The sequence below is a fragment of the Alnus glutinosa genome, chromosome 5, assembly GCF_958979055.1.
Source record: "Alnus glutinosa chromosome 5, dhAlnGlut1.1, whole genome shotgun sequence".
NCBI classification, from domain to species: Eukaryota; Viridiplantae; Streptophyta; class Magnoliopsida; order Fagales; family Betulaceae; genus Alnus; species Alnus glutinosa.
Window position 1 is genome coordinate 32,129,252 of NC_084890.1, and position 22,012 is coordinate 32,151,263.

Genomic DNA, 22,012 nt, shown 5'->3' on the forward strand with positions numbered 1-22,012 from the left:
AATAAATATATTTTTTAATTTTTAGGGGTATTTTTGTTTTATTAAAAAAAATTATTAGGTTATTTTTGTATTTTTACTACCATTGAGAAGTACATTAACAATGTTTTGGTAGTTTATAATGACGAAATCGGTAACCAGAAAACCGGTTTGAAACGTGGTTGGTAATAATTAGTAACCGGCTACACCGGAACCGGTTTTAGCATTTATATATACCTTATTATAACCGGCAACCGGGTATATATATATATAATAAAACATTAAAATTACTAAATTAACCTTTGCCCTAGGTTTTACATCTCATTCTTTTTCTCGGACTAATCCTTTTTGGTCGGCTTCAAAATCCTGAAATATCTTTTATTCAATGATTTGTGGTGATAAGGTTTGCCAAGTGTGAAGGCCCTGCCTGCATATGAAAGTTCAGATTTGTTTAGTTTGGTGAAGTGGGTTTGTTCTCATCTATGTATTTATTCTATGTATAAGCTGGGATATATAAGATTTTGCTCAGAAATTGGGTTTTCATTAGCTACAGGGGCCAGAGTGGGGAAGGATTAGGCGGCAAGTACACTGTTGATAAGTAGTAGATCCGCCCAGGGTTAGTGAAGATCGGCTCTTGGGGCAGCCATTTCTCTGTTTGCACTTTGCATTGCCGTCGTTGACTCACTGCATTATTTACTTTATTTTCCTTTCATCTCCGCGGCGTAAAATAATTTATAGAAAATAATTTCGACATTTTACAATGTTTGGTAATGGTGAAAATAATGGTTAATAAAAATCATTTTCAGTTTGACTTTAAAAGCTTTTTTAATTTTTAAAAAACGATTTACAATTTTTAAACCCGTAAATCGTTTTAAAAAATTAAACTCTTCGTCTTTGCACGCTCGTTTGATATTTGATTGTCGGAATTCGACAATAGTTAGTTCTCGGAATGCAACTGGCGCCGGAATCTGACAACATTCGGTGCCGAAATTTGGCAACATCTGGTCACCGTTGCCGACTATGGTCAGAAGCTGGCCGGATCTGGCCAAAATGGCCAACCAGCTGGATCGGGCCAAAATGGTCGATATCTACGCAGATCTAGACGAATCCAGAGGAGTTCGGCCAGATCTGACTGGATCCCGCCAAACTTGTTCGTTAGAATCCGACAATGGCGACTTGCCGGATTCCACTGCCAGTTGCCGGACTCTAATTTTTGCCTTTCGTAATTTTTTCATACGAGCTAAACGCCATAAAATATTTTTGAGAAAATCATTTTTTCTGAAAATATTTTATGACATAAATCATCATAGCATCAGTTGAATCTGTTATGCAAGACTGCATGTGTTCTTCATTATTCTCTTCATAGTAAACTCATGGGTTTTTTTTTTTTTTCTTTAAAAATTTTAGTATCCGGTCCGAATAAGGTGTAGCCGGTTAAGCGCTAATTATTACAAAACCGGTTAATTAGCAACTCAGATTCCGATTTTAGCCAATAAACAGGAATGAACTCTAATTTTTACTCATTTTGTCATAACTAAAAGTTTGGATGAGATATTATCAATTAAAGGAAAAATCTTGGTGCAAAACAGGTTGTCACAACTTGTGCACAACCACTCACATGAGTTAGACCCATCTGAGTAGGTGAACCCCACCCGTATGTGTAAGTTGTGCAAGTATCATCTCCCTTAAATGGTAGTTTGAAATATACGTAAACCTTTTTTTTAAAAGAAAAAACTAAAAGTTTTGGTGAGTGTTACAAATTTGTTGATAAAAAAAAGAAGAAAAGAAGGAATTATTCTTTTTAATTCGAATGACAATCCGTTCAATGGGCTGAGCCCAATAAGCAGCAGCCCGACTCCGTTTGTAATGGTTTGGGGCCTTGGGCATCGGCCAATTGGTCCCGGAAAGGCCGAATAAAAAATAAAATAAAATAAAAAAGTAATCATTCCCGCATCCTGCTTGTCCTACAAAACCCTAAACCCTAAAAGGCATTACTCACACCGTCACACTTCCCCCTTGTCATCTTCATTTGCAGCAAAGCGGCTCTGCTCTACCAGGCCTCAGCGACTCAAGCTCTCATCCAACATGAAGGTTTCTCTCTCAACGCCTCTCTCTCTCTCTCTCTCTCTCTCTCTCTCTCTCATGCGCAGGCATCACTAACTGTGGCGTTCTTTGTGGTTTTGCAGTTCAACATCGCAGACCCGACTACGGGAAGCTAGAGATGCGATTCTTTTGGTCTGGGAGGAACTGGAAGTCAAATGAACCGAAAAGAAAAGACATAGAGAAGAGCTTTTCTGTAGCTGACGGTAGTTATGTTTGAGTTTGATTTATTATAATCTACTTTCTCAAAATATATAAACGTGGATGTATGTATATGATATCAAACAATGAAAGTTCTCTAACTGTATGTTTGTACCCATAATAAAAACTCCTTAAGTGTTTTATTATTTTTGATGTAATAATTCAATTATTATTATTATTATGATTATTATTATAATCACTGCTATTGTAGTGTCGTGTTGCTTGGTTACAATTTGGAGACTTAATTGTAATTTATTTGTGGGTATTTCTGAGATGATGATAAATTTCTAATCCCAGCTCTATGAGACCTTTTCAAGGTCTGGGAATGGAACAATGAACATTTATCTGATCAACAAACTATTTTATAGTATTTCTCAGTTCCTATTTTTCTAGGTTTATATGCTTTAATTAACTAAGTATAAAGTATTACGTTAGAGTCTACCCCTTTGGCCCTTTGCTCGAATGCTTATGGCATGTTTATCCAGATGCTTTTGACAAGTTCATCTTTAATTCTCTATCTTTTTGATTCCTGTAAAATTTATTTTTCTTGCTTTTCCTTAGCTGAAGTTTTAAAAGGGTGTCATTTGCATGTGCTGAGATGTGATTCTCTTGGTCTGGGAAGAACTGGAAGTCAAATGAACCAAAAAAGAAAGACTTAGAGGAGCTTTTCTGTAGCTGATGGTAGTTATGTTTGTATTCGATTTTGATTTATTATAATCTACATTCTCAAAATATATAAACGTGGATGTATGTATATGATATCAAACAATGAAAGTTCTCTAATTTTATGTTTGTACCTGTAATAAAAACTCCTTTAGTGTTTTGTTGTTTTTGATATAATAATTCAATTGTTATTATTATGATTATTATTATTATAATCACTGCTATTGTAGTGTCGTATTGCTGGTTTCAATTTGGAGACTTAATTGAATTTATTTATGTGTATTTCTGAGATGATGATAAATGTCTAATCCCAGCTCTATGAGACCTTTTCAAGGTCAGGGAATGGAACAATGAACAATTATCTGATCCATAAACAATTTTTATCGTGTTTCTAAGTTTCTATTTTTCTAGGTTTATATGTTTTAATTATCTAAGTATTACAGTTTAGTCTACCCCTTTGCTTGAATGCATATGCCATGTTTATCCAGATGCTTTTGACAAGTTCATCTTTAATTCTCTATCTTTTTGATTCTTGTAAAATTTCTTTTCTTGCTTTTCCTTGGCTGAAGTTTTAAAAGGGTATCATTTACATGTGCTGAGATGCAATTCTTTTGGTCTGGAAAAACTGGAAGTCAAATGGACCAAAAAATAAAGGACTTAGAGAGGAGCTTTTTTGTAGCTGATGGTAGTTATATCTGTGTTTGATTTGATTTATTATAATATACATTCTCAAAATATATAAACGTGAGTGTATGTCTATGATATCAAACAATGAAAGTTCTCTAATTGTATGTTTGTCTGTAATAAAAACTCCTTAAGCGTTTTATTGTTTTTGATATAATAATTCAATTGTTATTATTATTATTATTATAATCGCTGCTATTGTGGTGTTGTATTGCTTGGTTTCAATTTGGAGACTTAATTGTAATTTATTTGTGTGTATTTCTGAGATGATGATAAATGTCTAATCCCAGCTCTATGAGACCTTTTCAAGGTCAGGGAATGGAACAATAAACATGTATCTGATCCAATTTTTATCGTATTTCTCAGTTTCTATTTTTCGAGGTTTATATGTTTTAAATAACTAAGTATTACAGTTGAGTCTACCCCTTTGCTTGAATGCTTATGGCATGTTTATCCAGATGCTTTTGACAAGTTCATCTTTAATTCTCTATCTTTTTGATTCTTGTAAAATTTATTTTTCTTGCTTTTCCTTGGCTGAAGTTTTAAAAGTGTGTCATTTGCATGTGCTGAGATGCAATTCTTTTGGTCTGAAAAAAATTGGAAGTCAAATGGACCAAAAAAAAAAGGACTTAGAGAGGAGGTTTTTTGTAGCTGATGGTAGTTATATCTGTGTTTGAGTTTGATTTATTATAATATACATTCTCAAAATATATAAACGTGAGTGTATGTCTATGATATCAAACAATGAAAGTTCTCTAATTTATGTTTGTACCTGTAATAAAAACTCCTTAAGCGTTTTATTGTTTTTGATATAATAATTCAATTGTTATTATTATTATTATAATCGCTGCTATTGTGGTGTCGTATTGCTTGGTTTCAATTTGGAGACTTAATTGTAATTTATTTGTGTGTATTTCTGAGATGATGATAAATGTCTAATCCCAGCTCTATGAGACCTTTCCAAGGTCAGGGAATGGAACAATAAACATGTATCTGATCCACAAACAATTTTTATTGCATTTCTAAGTTTCTATTTTTCAAGGTTTGATATGTTTTAATTAACTAAGTATTACAGTTGAGTCTACCCCTTTGCTTGAATGCTTATGGCATGTTTATCCAGATGCTTTTGACAAGTTCATTTTTAATTCTCTATTTTTTTTTATTCTTGTAATCTTTTTCTTGCTTTTCCTTAGCTGAAGTTTTAAAAGGGTGTCATTTGCATGTGCTGAGATGCAATTCTTTTGGTTTGGGAAGAAAGTTGGAAGTCAAATGAACAAAAAAAAAGGACTTAGAGAGGAGCTTTTCTGTAGCTGATGGTAGTTATATTTGTGTTGGATTTTGATTTATTATAATATACTTTGGATTTTGTATATTGGGGGTTACTTTGTATCTTGGGTGTTTGATGGGGGTTTCTATTGTATCTTAGGTGTTTGTTGGGGGCTTCTTTTGTAATTTGGGTTTCATGTGGGTTTTGGGTGTTGTGGGTATGTAGTTTCTTGTGGGTTTTCTTGGGTTTTTCATGTGGGTTACTTGAGTTGCTCCTGTGTATATTTCTTGTGTACTTAGGGGTGCCTTACACTTTTTTAATGAAATTTTCTTACTTATCAAAAAAAAAAAAAAAAAAAAAATTCTCAAAATATATAAACGTGGATGTATGTATATGATATAAAACAATGGAAGTTCTCTAATTTTATGTTTGTACATGTAATAAAAACTCCTTAACTGTTTTATTGTTTTTGATATAATAATTCAATTGTTATTATTATGATTATTATTATTATAATCACTGCTATTGTAGTGTCGTATTGCTTGGTTTCAATTTGGAGACTTAATTGTAATTTATGTGTATTTCTGAGATGATGATAGATGTCTAATCCCAGCTCTATGAGACCTTTTCAAGGTCAGGGAATGGAACAATGAACATGTATCTGATCCATAAACAATTTTTATCGTATTTTTAAGTTTCTATTTTTCTAGGTTTATATGTTTTAACTAAGTATTACAGTTGAGTCTACCCCTTTGCTTGAATGCTTATGGCATGTTTATCCAGATGCTTTTGTCAAGTTCATCTTTAGTTCTTGTTAAATTTCTTTTTCTTGCTTTTCCTTAGCTGAAGTTTTAAAGGGGTGTCATTTGCATGTGCTGAGATGCAATTCTTTTGGTCTGGGAAGAACTGGAAGTCAAATGAACCAAAAAAGACTTAGAGAGGAGCTTTTTTGTAGCTGCTGATGGTAGTTATATTTGTGTTGGATTTTGATTTATTATAATATACTTTCTCAAAATATATAAATGTGAGTGTATGTCTATGATATCAAACAATGAAAGTTCTCTAATTGTATGTTTGTACCTGTAATAAAAACCCCTTAAGCTTTTTTTTTTATTGTTTTTGGTATAATAATTCAATTGTTATTATTATGATTATTATTATTATAATCAATGCTATTGAAGTGTTGTATTGCTTGGTTTCAATTTGGAGACTTAATTGTAATTTATTTGTGGGTATTTCTGAAATGATGATAAATGTCTAATCCCAGCTCTATGAGACCATTTCAAGGTCAGGGAATGAAACAATAAACATGTATCTGATCCACAAACTATTTTTATCGTGATTCTCAGTTTCTATTTTTCTAGGTTTATATGTTTTAATTAACCAAGTATTACAGTTGAGTCTATCCCTTTGCATGAATGCTTATGGCATGTTTATCCAGATGCTTTTGACAAGTTCACCTTAATTCTCTATCTTGTTGATTCTTGTAAAAATTATTTTTCGTGCTTTCCCTTAGCTGAAGTTTTAAAAGGGTGTCATTTGCATGTACTTCAAAACTTCTTTAGACAATTTTTTTTTTTTTTGAAAACATGACTGGTGGTTTGAGATGAATTTTAAAAAAAATTTGACTGTCAAGAAGAAACAAATTTTTGAAAATATGACCGTCAGGAAAAGACATTTAAAAAAATATGATTAATGAAAAGAAAGAATATTTAAATATAGTGAAGTGGATAGCTAAAATAGTGTGAAATGTATGATGTTTTGGAAAAGTGGGTAAAAAATGGAAAAGTCGGATTTTTTTATTTTAGATTTTGCTAAACTTTGGTTAGCCTAATGTGAATACTCTTACGAATTAGCAGTCATTTTACTTTTGGTATGATTTAATCATTAAATTATTTTAGATTCACTGTCATTAGTATTAGAGCGTATGACCCTAAGTTTGAATATTTTTTCACTCTTAACTCTATCTATCATTAATAAGGAGAGTTTGCATGCACATATAAAAAGGAATATTAACATATATATTTTTCTTTTACTTATCTTTGTGCTTTAGTTTCCAAGTAATGGTTTCTTGTTGACCTTCAATTATTAATGTTGTTCATGGTTATGGACCTGATTGCTTTTGTGCTTGTGCAGGTTTTCTTTTCATTTCATAATGAGCCCGACAGCAGTGAAACATTCCTTTTTGGAGATGTCTTTTCCTCTGTATACCCGCAGATTGCAAGACCACCATCCGTGAGAGCAGGATATATGTGATATAGGATGAATTATTCATTGCAGAGAACTTTGAACTTAAGGAGTTAGGTCTGCAATTGAGCATTAGATTGTAATGGATAATGACATTACTGAAAATCCATCTCCAACTCGACCCAAATGGAGAAAAGTGGCATATGGAGGGATGCAACCTGGATTTGATGATAATCACACTGGCGAATCATTCCTTGAAGATATGGTCATGAATGCCAATGTCGTAAAACGGGACATGCTAAAAGTGATGCTAGACTCGGTTTCCATCTCCGAGTATCTATGCATTGTTGCCCTTGTGGTTTTGGTTTGGACCTATACCCTCAGATCAAATCTTAATGAAACTTCTCTCTTGTATCTTGATGTGAGCCTTCTTGGATCAGGTTTTCTAGTTCTGCTTTTAACTGAAGAAATGCTTTCCCTAAATCTTCTATTGCATTATTTCCTTAACATTTCATTTTTCACAACTGGGTTATATGTTTTGGCTCCAGTCTACCAGACTCTGACAAGATCCATTAGCTCGGACTCCATTTCGGCGGTAACCGTTTCGCTTCTCGTACTACATCTATTCCTTCATGACTACTCAGGATCAACTGTAAGAGCTCCTGGTGCTCTGAAGAATCCAACCTTGACCAGTTTTATTTCTTTAAATGCTTCTATAGTAGCCTCGGTTTTCATGGCTTCTCGCCTTCCTTCGAGACTACATGTTTTTGCTATCATGTTATTCTCCTTGCAAGTCTTCCTTTTTGCTCCACTGGTCACTTACTGTATCAAGAAATACTCCTTCCGTTTGCACCTTTGCTTTTCTTTCAGTTTGATGGCTGTGACCTTGGCTTTTGTTTACACTCTGCACGGTTTACTTTTTGTGCTGCTGTTGGGTCTATTGGTTTTTGTGACTGTAGTATGTCCTTATTGCCTTATACGACTTCAAGAATACAAGTTTGAGATTAATGGCCCTTGGGATGAGGCTAAGCTTTGTTTTGATATAACAGATTGAGATCATTAATGTATGATGGAACCTTTTTTTTTTTTTTTTTTTTTTTTTTTTTTATTATCACTAATTGGAAATTTGATTCGAATAGTGACTATACTGATTTCTTTTCTTTATTTTAAGCTGTAAGCACATACATTGTTTTTTTGAGCCTTGCACTGTTCTATAAATGAGTGCTTGTATTCCCTCCTAAATGAAAGATTTTGAACTTCAATGATTTTCATTGATGTATAGAAGGGTATAAATAGAGGACTAGGTTACATGTAATCCTATCTAAAGTTTGAATTACAAACCTATCTAAAGTTTGAATTACAAAAACAGAATTCTAATCTATCTAAATTCAAATTCAAAAATACAGAATCCTATCTCTAGATGTTATCCATTAGTTAGAGATTATTTGAATGAGTCTTCAACTGAAGCTGGACGTGATAATGAATCTGGACATGATGACTCTGCACGTGAATGAGAGGAACTGGCAGAGATATCGTTTACAGCCCCCCGCAAGCTGATGGGGACGGAACAAACCATAAGCTTGTCACGGAGAAACTGAAATCTGGACGAACTCAGACCCTTAGTGAAGATGTCTGCAATTTGATCATGTGTGCTAATGTATTTGATGGAGATATCGCCATTGAGCACCTTCTCACGAATGAAGTGGTAGTCGACTTCGATGTGCTTAGTCCTAGCATGATAAACGGGGTTAGAAGCAAGTGCAAGAGCCCCAATATTATCACACCAAAGGCGTGGAGTATCAAATAACGGAATACCAAGATCCTTAAATAACATTCGCAACCAAAAGAGATCAGTGGTGGCAATGGCCATGGCACGATATTCAGCCTCTGTGCTAGAACGTGCAACCACAGATTGTTTCTTGGCAGTCCAAGAAATGAGAGATGATCCCAAAGCTATGCCAATTCCCGTTGTGGAGCGACGATCATCCGGATTACCCGCTCAGTCAGAGTCACAGAAAGATTGAAGTGTCAAGGGTCCTTTGGTGTACCATAAGCCGTGGTCAATAGTGCCTTTGAGATAACGTAGAACACGTTTTGCCGCTGTCCAATGGAGAGTAGATGGGTGATGCATGTGTTGACATAGCTGGTTGACAGAAAATGCAATATCTGGACGTGTTAAAGTACAATATTGTAAAGCCCCCACTGTTTGGCGATAGGTAGTAATGTTTGTTGGAGATAGAGGATCACCATCAGTAGTGGACATTTTGGAACCAGCAAGGCATGGAGAGGAATATGGCTTTGCACCCAACATATTGGACTTGGATAGAAGATCGGAAATATATTTTGATTGCCTTAGATGTAAGCCTTGAGAAGAACGGACAGCTTGTATTCCCAAAAAGTAATGCAAGTTGCCGAGATCCTTAAGTTTAAAAACCTGTTGAAGCTGAGTAATAATAGAGGCAATATGAGATGTAGATGTGCCAGTGAATAATATATCATCTACATAAATCAATAAGTAGAGATGCACATTTCCGCGATGAAGTATAAATAAGGAGCTATCAACCAAAGAAGATACAAATCCAAGCTCCAATAATGTCTGAGAAAGGCGTGTAAACCAAGCTCGCGGTGCTTGTTTAAGGCCATACAAAGATTTGTGCAACCTGCAAACATGAGAGGGAAATTGAGGATCAATGAATCCTTTAGGTTGTTCCATAAATACTTCTTCAAGCAAGTGACCGTGGAGAAAAGCATTTGAGACGTCTAGTTGACGAATATTCCAATTAAATTGCACAGCAAGGGCCAAGAGAACCCGGACTGTGGAAGGCTTCACCACGGGACTGAAAGTTTCTGTAAAGTCCACCCCACTTTCTTGATCAAAGCCCTTAGCAACCAACCTTGCTTTATAACGATCAATAGAGCCATCCTCATTCTCTTTGATCTTGTAAACCCATTTATTTCGGATGATATTGTGGTTTGAAGGTCGAGGACATAAGGACCAAGTCTGATTTGCAATAAGAGCATCGAATTCATCACCCATTGCAGCTCTCCATTCATGGGATTTGGCTGCCTCAGAGTAGCAAGTAGGTTCTGGTGGAAGAGAAACACTGGAAAGGGCACACAAAGGATGCTTGGTGGAATAGAATGAAGTGTAATTAGGAAAGGAACGAGTTTGCAAGTGACCTGTCTTAGAGCGGGTGAGCATGGAATGAGTGGAAATGGGAGCTAAAGAAGTGTCAGGAGATGGGGAAATAATTGGATCAGAGGATTCAACATGTTGGGAAGAATCTTGAGGAGAAGTATCCTGTGTAGAAGATGAAGAAATGATAGGAGAAGAAACCTAGAGAGCAGGAGACAAGTCATGTAAGGAAGTATCACTCGGTAGAGGTGAAGATGAGGCGTGTAGTGCTGGAGGTGTATCGGTGTTAACAGGCTGAATCTGGACTGAAGATGAAGATGGAATGTTAGAAAAAATAGGAAAAGAGACAGAAGATACCGAACCTGGAGTGGCAGGAGAGAGGACACCTTTTTCAGCAGGAAATCTGGATTCGTCAAATACTACATGCCTTGACACATAAACCTTGCGAGAGACCGGATCTAGACAGCGATACCCACGGTGATTATTGCTATAACCCAAGAAAATACATTGCTTACTCCTAAACATTAACTTATGAGTGGAGTATGGACGTAAAAGAGGAAAACAGGAACACCCAAAGGAACGAAACAGGGAGTAATCTGGACTTTTGTTAAAGAGTTTAAAGTAGGGAGAGACATTGTCAATTATTGGAGAAGGAAGACGATTTATGATAAAAACTGATGTAGCAAAAGCATCAACCCAAAATATGGAGGAGAGATGAGATTGTGCAAGTAATGATAATCCCATTTCCATAATATGACGATGTTTACGCTCAGCCACACCATTTTGTTGTGGTGTGTGAGGACAAGAAATGCGGTGAATTATGCCATGATTGACCAAAATTTTTTTAAATTGAGTTGACATATATTCCCCACCACCATCACATTGAAATTGTTTAATAGAACATGAGAATTGGTTTTCCACAAGAATTTTAAATTGCAGAAAAACAGAGAAAACATCGGATTATGATGAATGGGATACAACCAAGTGAACCTTGAAAAGTCATCAATAAATAAAACATAATAAGAACAACCTCCTAAAGACTTTGTAGAACATGACCAAACATCCGAATGGATGAGTTCTAAAGGACACATAGAGACTCGAGGAGAAGATTGAAATGGAAGTCGCTTGCTTTTGCCGAGTTGACAAGGTTCGCAAACACCATTCATTTGATTGACGCCACTGACTGGAAGAGAAAACTGCTGGAGAACTTGAGACACAACTGGCTGAGAAGCATGACCAAGGCGGGAATGCCACACAGCGGCAGACGTCTTGACACCTAAGAGAGCAGTCAAGGCATGCTGCTTATTGACGGAAAACGATTTCAACTGAATTGGGTAGAGACCTCCTTCACTCCGGTCTTCTAGGAGGGTGAGACCCGTGCGGTTGTCCTTAACAAAATAATGAGAACCATTGAGAATAAAGAAGCAAGCATTATCTTGACAAAATTGATTAATTGAGAGTAGGTTAGCATAAGCTTGAGGACAATGTAAGACTTTAGAGAGATGAAAAGAAGATTGAGGAGTGTGAAAAACCATAGAACCAGTGTTTTGAATTTTCAAACCTGCACCATTTCCCACTGCTACATCTTCAGAACCCAAATACGGCTGTTGTGAAGAGAGCTGCTCCAGATTTGCAGTAATGTGCTGATTTGCAGCACTGTCAGCATACCACGGGTCATTTGTAGTATCTGAATTGGAGGTGGCAACCATGGCAGACAGCTGGGCAGGAGGATGACGACCCTGAAAGGCATGATCCATCCTATGAAAACAATCCAATGCTTGATGATACAATTTCCCACAGATTTGGCATGGTGGTTTGTCCGATGCTGGAGTAGATGAAGCTGTTGGGCGAAACTTGGGTGAAGAAGTGGCAGATTTGGGACCATTCCACCGTTTTCCAGGAGGTTTGGACCTACGGTGTTGAGGAGGAACAACCGACTTGGAGGAGAACATGGCAAAATGGTGAGAATCAGCAGTGTTAGCAGCATTTTGGCTTTCCAACAGGAGCTCGTAAGAGAGCAATTCATCGTGGAATTCGATGAAGCTAAGTGACTTGTAACGAGAAGCCACCGAAAGAGAAGTAACAACTGGGTTGAAGGAGGGATGAAGTCCACCAACCACATAACCGATAAATGCATCATCAGTAACCGGTTGTCCAACAGCTTCAAGTTGAGCAGAAAATTGCTTGGCTGTTGCAAGATAATCAGTGCAAGACTTGGAACCTTGCTGAAGACTCTGAAGTTGGCGCTGAAGATGAGAAATCCGAGTCTTAGAATGAGAGGCAAACCGGCTGGAGAGGGAATCCCAGACTTCCTTAGCACTAGTGACACCAAAGGTAGTCGACAGCACTTTTTCCGATAGAGTTGCATTAATCCAAGAAAGAACAAATTGATCTTTCTTAGTCCAAAGACGAAAATTTGGACTGAGGGTAGCAGTATCTGTCCCTTGATCATCCAGAACGTACTTGGGAGGGCACGGCTCAGAACCATCCACGAAACCCATCAAGTCGTTTGTCTTTAAAATAGGAATCATTTGGTTGGACCAAGTGATGTAGTTGGGTCCTTCCAATTTGAAGGTCATAAGTTGGCCAATATTAGGTAGAATGAATGAAGAAGGAGAGTCGGCAGAGCTGGATGCCATGGATAACTGAGATAGTAAATGAGCGGAAGAAAACAGTGTGAAAAGATCGAGAGAAAAAAGCGTGAGCAATTATTGCTCTGATACCATGAAAGATTTTGAACTTCAATGATTTTCATTGATGTATAGAAGGGTATAAATAGAGGACTAGGTTACATGTAATCCTATCTAAAGTTTGAATTACAAACCTATCTAAAGTTTGAATTACAAAAACAGAATTCTAATCTATCTAAATTCAAATTCAAAAATACAGAATCCTATCTCTAGATGTTATCCATTAGTTAGAGATTATTTGAATGAGTCTTCAACTGAAGCTGGACGTGATAATGAATCTGGACATGATGACTCTGCACGTGAATGAGAGGAACTGGCAGAGATATCGTTTACACTAAAATCATCGATTGTAAAATAAGCTCTTTGGCTTTATAATAAAATTCTTCTTAGTGTTTTATTCTTTTTAGTTTCAAGGACTTTTGGTTGCAGTTAGTACATGACAAGTCTCAATTTGGGTCAATGTTAGGTTAACAAATAGTCCCTTGTTAGGCTTGCAAAAGCTTGCACAGCAAACTTCAGAGAAATCATCTTACGATGGTTACATGCAATTGATTGGGATCTCAGTTCTATTCAAATTTTTTTGATAAGACTTCTATCCAAAATTTTGAATTTCATATAAATTTCGACAGGGTAAGAAATAGGGTTGTAGGGTTTACTTACCTTAGAGAGAGAAAAGTCTCACATCCTAAGCACCTAGGGCAGGTGAGTCTCAAAAACAGAAATATAGGCAGCCAATAATAAGAATTTGGAATCTTTAACCGAATTGAGATTCATAGTAGTTTGTTGCACATTATAAGACAATTCATATAAGACTCACTTGTTCAAATAAATTTTAAGTTGTTTGATCGCCTACTCTGACATGTGCGTTTCATATCCACTCTCTTACATGTGCCACCAAAATTGAGCGAGAGAAGAAACTTATAATATTCGCAATATTATATAAAACATGAAAATTTCATCATGAGGAATCCTAACAATTATCTAGTCGCTCCTCATTTTCACTTCTTTTTGGTACATGAGAAAGGCTTGAGCTTAAACTAATCTTGTTTCTTTCCGGACTGAGAAGAATCCTCAGCTTGATTTGTGGACCGACTGACACTAGCTTCGGCTTCAGCAAGGAATGCAGGTTCCGGGCCTCCGGCTCATGTTTATCTGATGGTTCCTTCATCGCCATGTATATATAGAATGCAATAACCACGTTGACTGAGATGACAGCAAGGAAGCCACTCACCAGTGTCAAAGAATAGGGAGACAAGTGGGTTGAACCTGTTCAAGATAAGTAAATACTAATTGAGGTCATCTGATTGTAACGCCGAGAGAAGAAACTACATATATAACCTAATTGCATAGCCCCCTACAAAATCTTAGCACAGAATCCGATCAAGTTAAACCAAAGCACATTGAAAATTAATATGAAAATGAGATTTTGCTCTAAAACAAAAGGGAGGAAGCTTCATCCAAAGAAAACTCTAAAAGCTATGTTCGGAAGAAGAGCAGCCTTGTCTGGAAGAAAATTTGTTTTGTTCACTCGGTACAAACTCCAAACACCCAAAACATCCATAACTGCAAGGATTTTGAAATTTAGGATCCAGATTTGAGTCGAGTCCGCATAAGAGTTCAGCTGGCAATATCTTAGAGAAAGAGACTCTGGACAGCCTTTAAAAGTCACATAAATGGCTTGCATTGACGACTGTAACTAGCAATTTTCCTAGTGACCATAATATGAGATATTGGCTTGCTAAAACATTTGAAAAGTGGATTTGCCTTTTAGCTAAACTCAAGGGTCCAAATTCGGTGTTGGTTAGAAAATATTTCAGACTCTTTATTTTTTAGAAGAAAATGTCCATCCCACTAAAATACTTAAGAATAACATCATAATCTCACAATCCTTTTAAGGGTTTTGAGATCAATTACTGCTCTAGTTAATAGCCAATATCCTTTCATTATTCTCCTGAGTCTCTGCTGCATAATCTGACTTTAACACAAAAAAGAGAGACATAAACCTTATAATAATAAATCAAAACTGTGTTTTAGACAAAATAAGCCCTCCAGGTTATGGGAAAATGATTAATCAGCCCCTAAAGAATAAGAAGTGTTACATTCTAATAAGTAAAAAATGTCAAGAAAAGTGATCCAAAATAGAATGCGTACAAATAAAGAATCAAAATTTTGTATGACCGAAAGAATGCTCCCTCTCCTCTAACATTAAAAATAACCTAGATATTTATTGTTAAGCATTTAAATGTCCTTTGCCATTTCTTAAGTATATTTTTTGCTAGTACAAATGCACTTCTCATCTATATCAAGTGCTAATGATTTAAAGCTTAATGAGAAAAGACAAAAAATATGCTACACATAAACCATAACATGGAACATTAAGGCTGCAAAGCACATTTAATTTACTTAAAAACTACATTACCATAGAATTTTATTTGCATTGTTGATGATGGAGGAGAAACCCAATAAATTCCCGCAAATTTTAAAAGAAAAGGGTATACTAGCAACTACAGGTGAAAAGACGTTATCTCCCTCTCTCTCTCTTCTTTTTCTTTTTTCTATTTGATTAGAGACAAAACGGAGAGGTGCATAGCGTTTTGCATTTCTGCATTATTAATGGGTTTCTGTTTTCCTATTTTCTCTTGGCTGGGCTATACTTTGTAGCCAAGACATCTTTAAACTATGAAGTACTCATCATGCCCCGGATAAAATCTTATAATTCAACCTTCTTAGGAAACGAGAAGAAATTCTTTTGTCCTAGAAGCTCATACAGAATCAATAATGATTATGGGACAAGATCACATAAACCTAAATCCTCAATGTAACTACTTAAATTAAGTTAGCCCCAATATACGATTTCCAGCACCCATTTCTTCTAATTCCTGAACCTTGATTGACTCTATTGTGGCAGATACTTAGCAAAGCTTTTTGTTTTTTTTTTCCCAAACTATTTGAAGTTGAGAGGTCCTATGATAAATTGCTCACATTCCAAGACAGATTCAAGATATTTGCATACTCAATTTGATTATGTTTTCTTGTTAAATATATTGGCAAGCCAACAGCGCCATAAGTGCACTTGCCAATTATAGGGCATTTGTTGATTTATATTAACTAGGCTTCCCAGGCAAGTATCTTCAAAAACATGAAAAAAAAAAAATTCATTTCTGAAATGTAATGCTTTCACCCTAAAACATTCTATTATATAAAAGATAACAGATAACAGAAACCTATATATATTGTCATTAATTTAGCCACATTAGAAACAGAAATGTATGGTTTAGACATTAACACAAGATAATCTTACCAGGAAGCAAATTATGGTTAAAACCATACAAAATTGCAACAGGAGCAATCCAACGAAAAACTTCTTTATCACTCCACCCATTGTTGCCTGCTACCTAGAAAGAATAAATCACAAGCAATAATGTCACAGAGAATATCTGTAAACATGCATTGCTCAAAGGAACGAATAATGTTGTGTCCACTTGTATTGTTGAAACATGTACGTTAGTTGGAAACAAATGATTCAATTTTGCCAATAATTTGTTGGGCCTTCCTTAGTTTAATAACATTTCACATATTTTAATAACTCACCTTGTACAAACAATTAATCGAGCAGTTGGTGTGCACATTCTAAAAATTACTACTTTAGAGAAAAGCCAAATTTAAAGCACAGATGAGGAGAAGAAATAGAACCCAACTTACCGTATTCGACTATGGAAGATGGTCTGGGGAAGTGAGCGTGTTCGGCTATGGAAGAAAGGTTTATGATGAGAGAAAGATGTCGGCTTTGTGGCGTTGGGGATGGAGGGATTAGTATGCGGATCCTGCTGGACCTCTACGCTCCTACTGTGTAAAATAGGATATATTCTGTTAAAAAAAAAAAAAAAAAAAAGGCTCGGCTTTGGTCCGGTTGTTGTTTGCTGACAAAACTTATATTGATGGGTATTTTTTTTTTTTTTCCCTTGGATTAGCATAGTAAATTAATAAAAGTCTTTTCCTCTGCAGTTCTCATTCATCATGTATTATGTCATTAATGACATAATTATGTCATTTTCTCTAGCACAATTTTTTTTTTTTTCAATTGAATTGAATTGAATTTTTTAGTTTTTAAAAGAATGTGTATTATCGGAAAAAAGTTGCATTTTTGGCACACCTTGATAGTCTAGTAGGTCATTTTAGCACGCTTAAAAATTTATGGGAATAGTTGAAGGAGCTTTTTTATATTTTTTTCCTAGTATTTAATTTTATCTTTTAAGAGTTATCGTATTTTGTAATTCAATAATGAACTTGGCTCAAAGTCAGTCAAATTAGGATTAAAGTTATTTTTAAGAGTTGTATTATTTTATAATTCAATAACGAATTTGGCTCAAAAGTCGGTCTATTAGGGTTAAGGTTTCTGTCAGAATTATTTAAATGTCTTTTGCCTCATGTTGTTTTTTGGAAATGCAACTTCTCTTTTCTTTTGATGGTGAGACTTTACCAATACTAGTGAGACTTTAAATTAAAGTGAGAATTATTTTATTAAGGTGGTTTCCCTGTTACTGAATTTGGATTAAGGGAGAAGAAGAAAAAGGAATTGAATAAGGAAAGCTTTATTGGAAAATTAAGAAAACATAGAAATTAGGCATTCGAGGTGCCTGGCTTCCATGAACATTCGAGGTGTTCTTCCTCCTTACAGTCTAAGACTGAATTACAAGATGAATGTCCTCTCTCTCACCCTTCTCCCCATTTATACAAGATTCTCTCAATACCGTCCCTCCCACAATAGCCTCGCATCCTAACAGAATTTGGAAACCAAAACCAACTAACAGAATACTATTTACACCCCATACCCTCCACGTCATCACTGCATGAGCTGGTGCTGGACTACTCGTGACATTACCTTCCCCTTTTAAGCACCTTGCCCTCAAGGTGCTGATTGCATGAGAGGAATGTAATTCAGTTATGACATCTTTGCCCTTCCTTTGAAACAACAATTCTGCCCTTTCTAGTAAAACAACCCAACTGATCCTCAGTGCTGAATCCGGACTCCAGTTGGACCCATGATGCACTTTACTCCAGCCAAATGTTGCCATAAGATCTAGAATCCTCCATCCTTGTCCACGTTGCAGTAAGTCCCTATGCAGCTCGGCTTCTAGGTTCTTGGCATCTTCCTTCTTCACATCCTCTTTGACTGAGTCAGCCAACTCCCTCTGACATTCCAGCATTTCTCACTCAATCCTTGCCTCTGGAAGGATGCCCAGACTTGAGACCTTCTGAATTAAGTGGTTTTTGCAACTGACCTTTGCAACTTTTTCATCCCTTAGCATTTGCCGAGCAATGTTCAAAGCCCAAATTACAGCCCCCTGTACTAGCTCAAAATAGAGCTCAGTGTGCTCATCACGTGCAAAAACACCAGCTATACCAGTTCCAGCAAGAATTCCTCCAAATGTAGCCACCTCACTCTCTCCCTTGACACATAACAAGAGTGGCCAATTAAACCCATGTGGAAAAGTTGCTGTAAGGTGCAATAATTCCTCAACTGCAACGTAACAACTAGCTGAATTCCACGGCGGCTTCCAGGTTTGTCTACAGCTGGTTCCCGAGGCTCCAATCATGTTCTGACACCACCATTCCGCTTCTTCCAACTTCCCATCATTACACGTCCCGCTCAACCTTGAATTATAACTTCTAATCTCAGGAATAACATTCTTGATCTTTGTCATCCACCATATCTTCTCTTCATCCAAAATCCGATCATTGTTATAAAACCCATTGAAAAGTGTATTGAGTGTTACCGAATCAGACTCCAACCCATTCTTCTCCCACTCATCAAGCATTAAAAACGCAGTATCCAACGAACCCATTTCCCTAACTGAATTGACAACAATTTTATAAGAAATCCAAACCCCTTCTATTGACTCTTTTTGCGGTAGTCCCTGGAAAAACTTCTCATTTTTCTCGATTTTCCTGGCATTTACACAAGCCGCCATGAGGGCGTTGAAGGACTTAGATGTGCGTTTATAATTCAGCTGAGTCTTTCTTCGATCACCTTGTGGGCACGGTCAAGCATGCCCCTTTTTTGATACAGGGAGATAAGTAGGATCGCAATTCCTTCGGTGGAAATGCCTGGGTACTTCTTCTGGGCTTCGAGAACCTCTTCTATCATCATGGAGAATTTTTGGGCAGAAACGAGGAATCGAACCGAAGGCCCGTAGATGCCAAGTGAAGCGCTGAAGTGGTGGGACGCAGAAAATTCTGTGAACTTCTCGAATGTGGCATGGATAGAAGTCCCCACCCTCTGCTGCCACATGGATTTAAAATTCTCTCAGCACCACATGTATAATACTGTGGCCTGCCCTTTAAAACGACACCATATTTTAAACAAAACGCACACCTTCTTCCAGGCTCCATTCACCCTTGGATTACTAGGATTACTTGCTGCTAGCTGGTTTGCACAACTGGGACGAGCCGTTCCTTTGGTTCCACGATGCAGTTCTAGGTTCTTCTTGAAGGGTTCTATGGGTTCAATAGAAAGGCTGGATCTCCACCTCAGATGCGCCCTTCCCCACCCCTTGCTGGTTGGCCAACCACCGAACCGTGTCCAAGTCCTTGGCCAGTTCACTCGGTCCCTTGGATAACCGGTTTGCTATCCGGCATGGTGCCCCTTCATCGCCCAAGTGACGGACAAAAAGGACCGCCTCTCCTCGGAGGACCACCCATTCCTTCACACTTGCCACAGTAGCATTGACTCGCCTCAGTGGCGCTACCTCTCGACCTAGCCTTACTACGGCTGAAACCTCCACATACTCCGCCATCGTCGTCTCTCCCGACGCTACACGAGGAAAGCACCTCTAAGCCCTTGATCTTCTTTAAATAGCCACTGTGTTGGACAAAGAGGGTCTGGTGGTCCAGAGGAAGAATTGTAGATGACAACCCGCCATCGCCCACTTCTTCGCTAGCATCTACGTGCCTCGGTGGCTCGGTCTCCACGTTTTTCCATCGCCATTTGTGCTTCCTGACAACCCCATCGACTCCATCTTCATACGTATATTGAGACCCAAGGTGTTCTGGATACTGACTTGGAATTCGACAATCTAGCCCACTCCGCTTTGAGATTTGCTGCTTCTTGGAGGTTTCAAAAATTCGTGGAAGAGGAATTACGTCGAACAACTGGAAAGCGTAGGCAACATCAACCAGATTTGTTACTACATTTATGGAGTGTTTTGGATCTACAACCGGCTCTGTTGCTGGTTCTTTTGTGCGTTTTGCACCATCCACCGGAACTGCAAAAAGTGTGATTGAAGAGCCTGAACAAAATCTGCCTTCAGTGTGATTCCCTTCCTCGAGCTAGAACCATCAGGAGAGGACGATCCACCACCCGGAATCCTTTGATTAGGATTGCTGAAGTGTGGTTCAGCTCCTGGCCATTCTCCTGGTGGTCGAGCACGCTCATCCAATAGGGTCTGGAATTGCTGCGTAAGGAGAGCAAGCTTAGCTCGGATGTCGACGAACATCTGGCGGGTACTTGGCATCTCAGATCGAATTACCCTATCTTGAGAAGAGTCAACCATGGTTGCAATATAGTGGTTGCCACAGAACTGCCGAGAAGAATTTGGGGTTGAAAAAGGACAGGGAAGGAAAAAAATCAGTGGAAAGATGGCAGAATTGGAAGTGATGGATGAAGAATCGGAGGCTCTGATACCACTTGTAATAGGTGGTTTCCCTGTTACTGAATTTGGATTAAGGGAGAAGAAGAAAAAGGAATTGAATAAGGAAAGCTTTTCTAGAAAATTAAGAAAACATAAAAATTAGGCATTTGAGGTGCCTGGCCTCCATGAACATTCGAGGTGTTCTTCCTCCTTACAGTCTAAGACTGAATTACAAGATGAATGTCCTCTCTCTCACCATTCTCCCCATTTATACAAGATTCTCTCAATACCGTCCCTCCCACAATAGCCTCGCATCCTAACAGAATTTGGAAACCAAAACCAACTAACAGAATACTATTTACACCCCATACCCTCCACGTCATCACTGCATGAGCTGGCGTTGGGCTACTCGTGACAAATCGTAGGCGCTCCTTTAAGACCAATTAAGCCATAGCTTGATCAAGTCCCATCAGGACATCGGTGAAATTCATGGCGGTTAATACTAATCAAGCTTGTAATAGTAATTCTCCATTGTAGAGAGTCGAACCCACACCCTGATACGTGTCCAACATCTTTAGGGATTTCTTTGAGATTATTGAAACACCACCACATGTAGTAATTAATCGTTCTAATTAAAAGCATGATTTAGTTGTTATGGATCGTTGTCCTTAATTTTTAGTGGGAGAGAGAATTAGTTCATGAATTTTTTCTCTTTAAATTTAACTTTTGTTTGAAGAGCTAGCTCAGTAAGAATGCTCTAATATATAGACTTCAGATGTTGCTAACATGATAATTAAGCTGAGTCTTTTTCTGAAGCTGTATAAGGATTTTAGCCTATTTATGTAGGTGATTAATTATATACCTTGGAGTAGACCAGAAGCTAAATTACAATGTAATCAAAGATTGTATAAATAATTAATTGGGGTAATTACCTTTTTCCCCCATCAACTACCAGCCATTGTCAACATGCCCCCATGAACTGACACCTTGACCAAAAGAGAGCATCCAACTACCAACTTTACATGCTTTGCCCCCCTCCGTCAGGGAATCCCGTTAACTTGGACGAAATATTTCATTTTTGGGCGTTAATTTTGGTTTAAAGACCAAAATGCCCTCCAACAGTAATTAATAAAAAAATATTAAAATTAATATGTTTAAAAAAGTTGAGGGCATTTATGTCATTTTTAAATTTGAGTTAGGGTATTTAAGTCTTTTTACGAATTAAACTAATGGAAGGGGGCAAAGTATGTAAAGTTGGTAGTTGGATGCTTTCTTTTGGTCGAGGTGTCAGTTTATGGGGGCATGTTGACAATGGCTGGTAGTTGATGGGGGAAAAAAGGTAATTACGCCTAATTAATTTGATATGTCAATACTGATTAATCAAAGCATAATCAGCATTCATTCCTTATGTATGCTTTTTTTAGGTGTCTTCCTAGCAACGTACGTAATTAACACCAGAGAAGAAGTGAAGAGCGGG

The 22,012-nt window shown here is 37.2% G+C and overlaps 1 protein-coding gene, 1 long non-coding RNA gene and 6 other non-coding genes across 10 annotated transcripts; 7 read left to right on the forward strand and 1 right to left on the reverse strand.

Moving 5' to 3' along the window:
* The first annotated feature begins 1,942 nt into the window (after positions 1-1,942).
* On the forward strand, positions 1,943-8,167 carry LOC133869729 (phosphatidylinositol N-acetylglucosaminyltransferase subunit C). Of its 3 annotated transcripts, XM_062306806.1 has the most exons (5): positions 1,943-2,067; positions 2,163-2,282; positions 4,818-4,940; positions 5,735-5,855; positions 7,028-8,167. In XM_062306806.1, exon 5 carries the CDS (start codon positions 7,221-7,223, stop codon positions 8,130-8,132), a length of 912 nt encoding a protein of 303 aa, XP_062162790.1. In that variant the 5' UTR covers positions 1,943-2,067; positions 2,163-2,282; positions 4,818-4,940; positions 5,735-5,855; positions 7,028-7,220; the 3' UTR covers positions 8,133-8,167. The 3 variants fall into 3 exon arrangements, with proteins under 3 accessions (XP_062162790.1, XP_062162791.1, XP_062162789.1); XM_062306807.1 differs by lacking the exon at positions 4,818-4,940; XM_062306805.1 differs by lacking the exons at positions 4,818-4,940; positions 5,735-5,855.
* On the forward strand, positions 2,541-2,634 carry LOC133870003 (small nucleolar RNA snoR69Y). Its single transcript, XR_009900623.1, has one exon. It is a non-coding gene; the product is annotated as a small nucleolar RNA snoR69Y (small nucleolar RNA).
* Positions 3,223-3,314, forward strand: LOC133870000 (small nucleolar RNA snoR69Y). The gene has a single exon (XR_009900621.1). It is a non-coding gene; the product is annotated as a small nucleolar RNA snoR69Y (small nucleolar RNA).
* On the forward strand, positions 3,881-3,974 carry LOC133869999 (small nucleolar RNA snoR69Y). Its single transcript, XR_009900620.1, has one exon. It is a non-coding gene; the product is annotated as a small nucleolar RNA snoR69Y (small nucleolar RNA).
* On the forward strand, positions 4,536-4,629 carry LOC133870002 (small nucleolar RNA snoR69Y). The gene has a single exon (XR_009900622.1). It is a non-coding gene; the product is annotated as a small nucleolar RNA snoR69Y (small nucleolar RNA).
* On the forward strand, positions 5,473-5,564 carry LOC133870005 (small nucleolar RNA snoR69Y). The gene has a single exon (XR_009900625.1). It is a non-coding gene; the product is annotated as a small nucleolar RNA snoR69Y (small nucleolar RNA).
* LOC133870004 (small nucleolar RNA snoR69Y) lies at positions 6,125-6,218 on the forward strand. The gene has a single exon (XR_009900624.1). It is a non-coding gene; the product is annotated as a small nucleolar RNA snoR69Y (small nucleolar RNA).
* Positions 8,168-13,822: 5,655 nt separating the features above from the next.
* On the reverse strand, positions 13,823-16,786 carry LOC133869799 (uncharacterized). Its single transcript, XR_009900543.1, has 3 exons — positions 16,607-16,786; positions 16,206-16,299; positions 13,823-14,170 (listed from the first exon to the last, which is right to left on the reverse strand). It is a non-coding gene; the product is annotated as an uncharacterized LOC133869799 (long non-coding RNA).
* Positions 16,787-22,012: the final 5,226 nt, after the last annotated feature.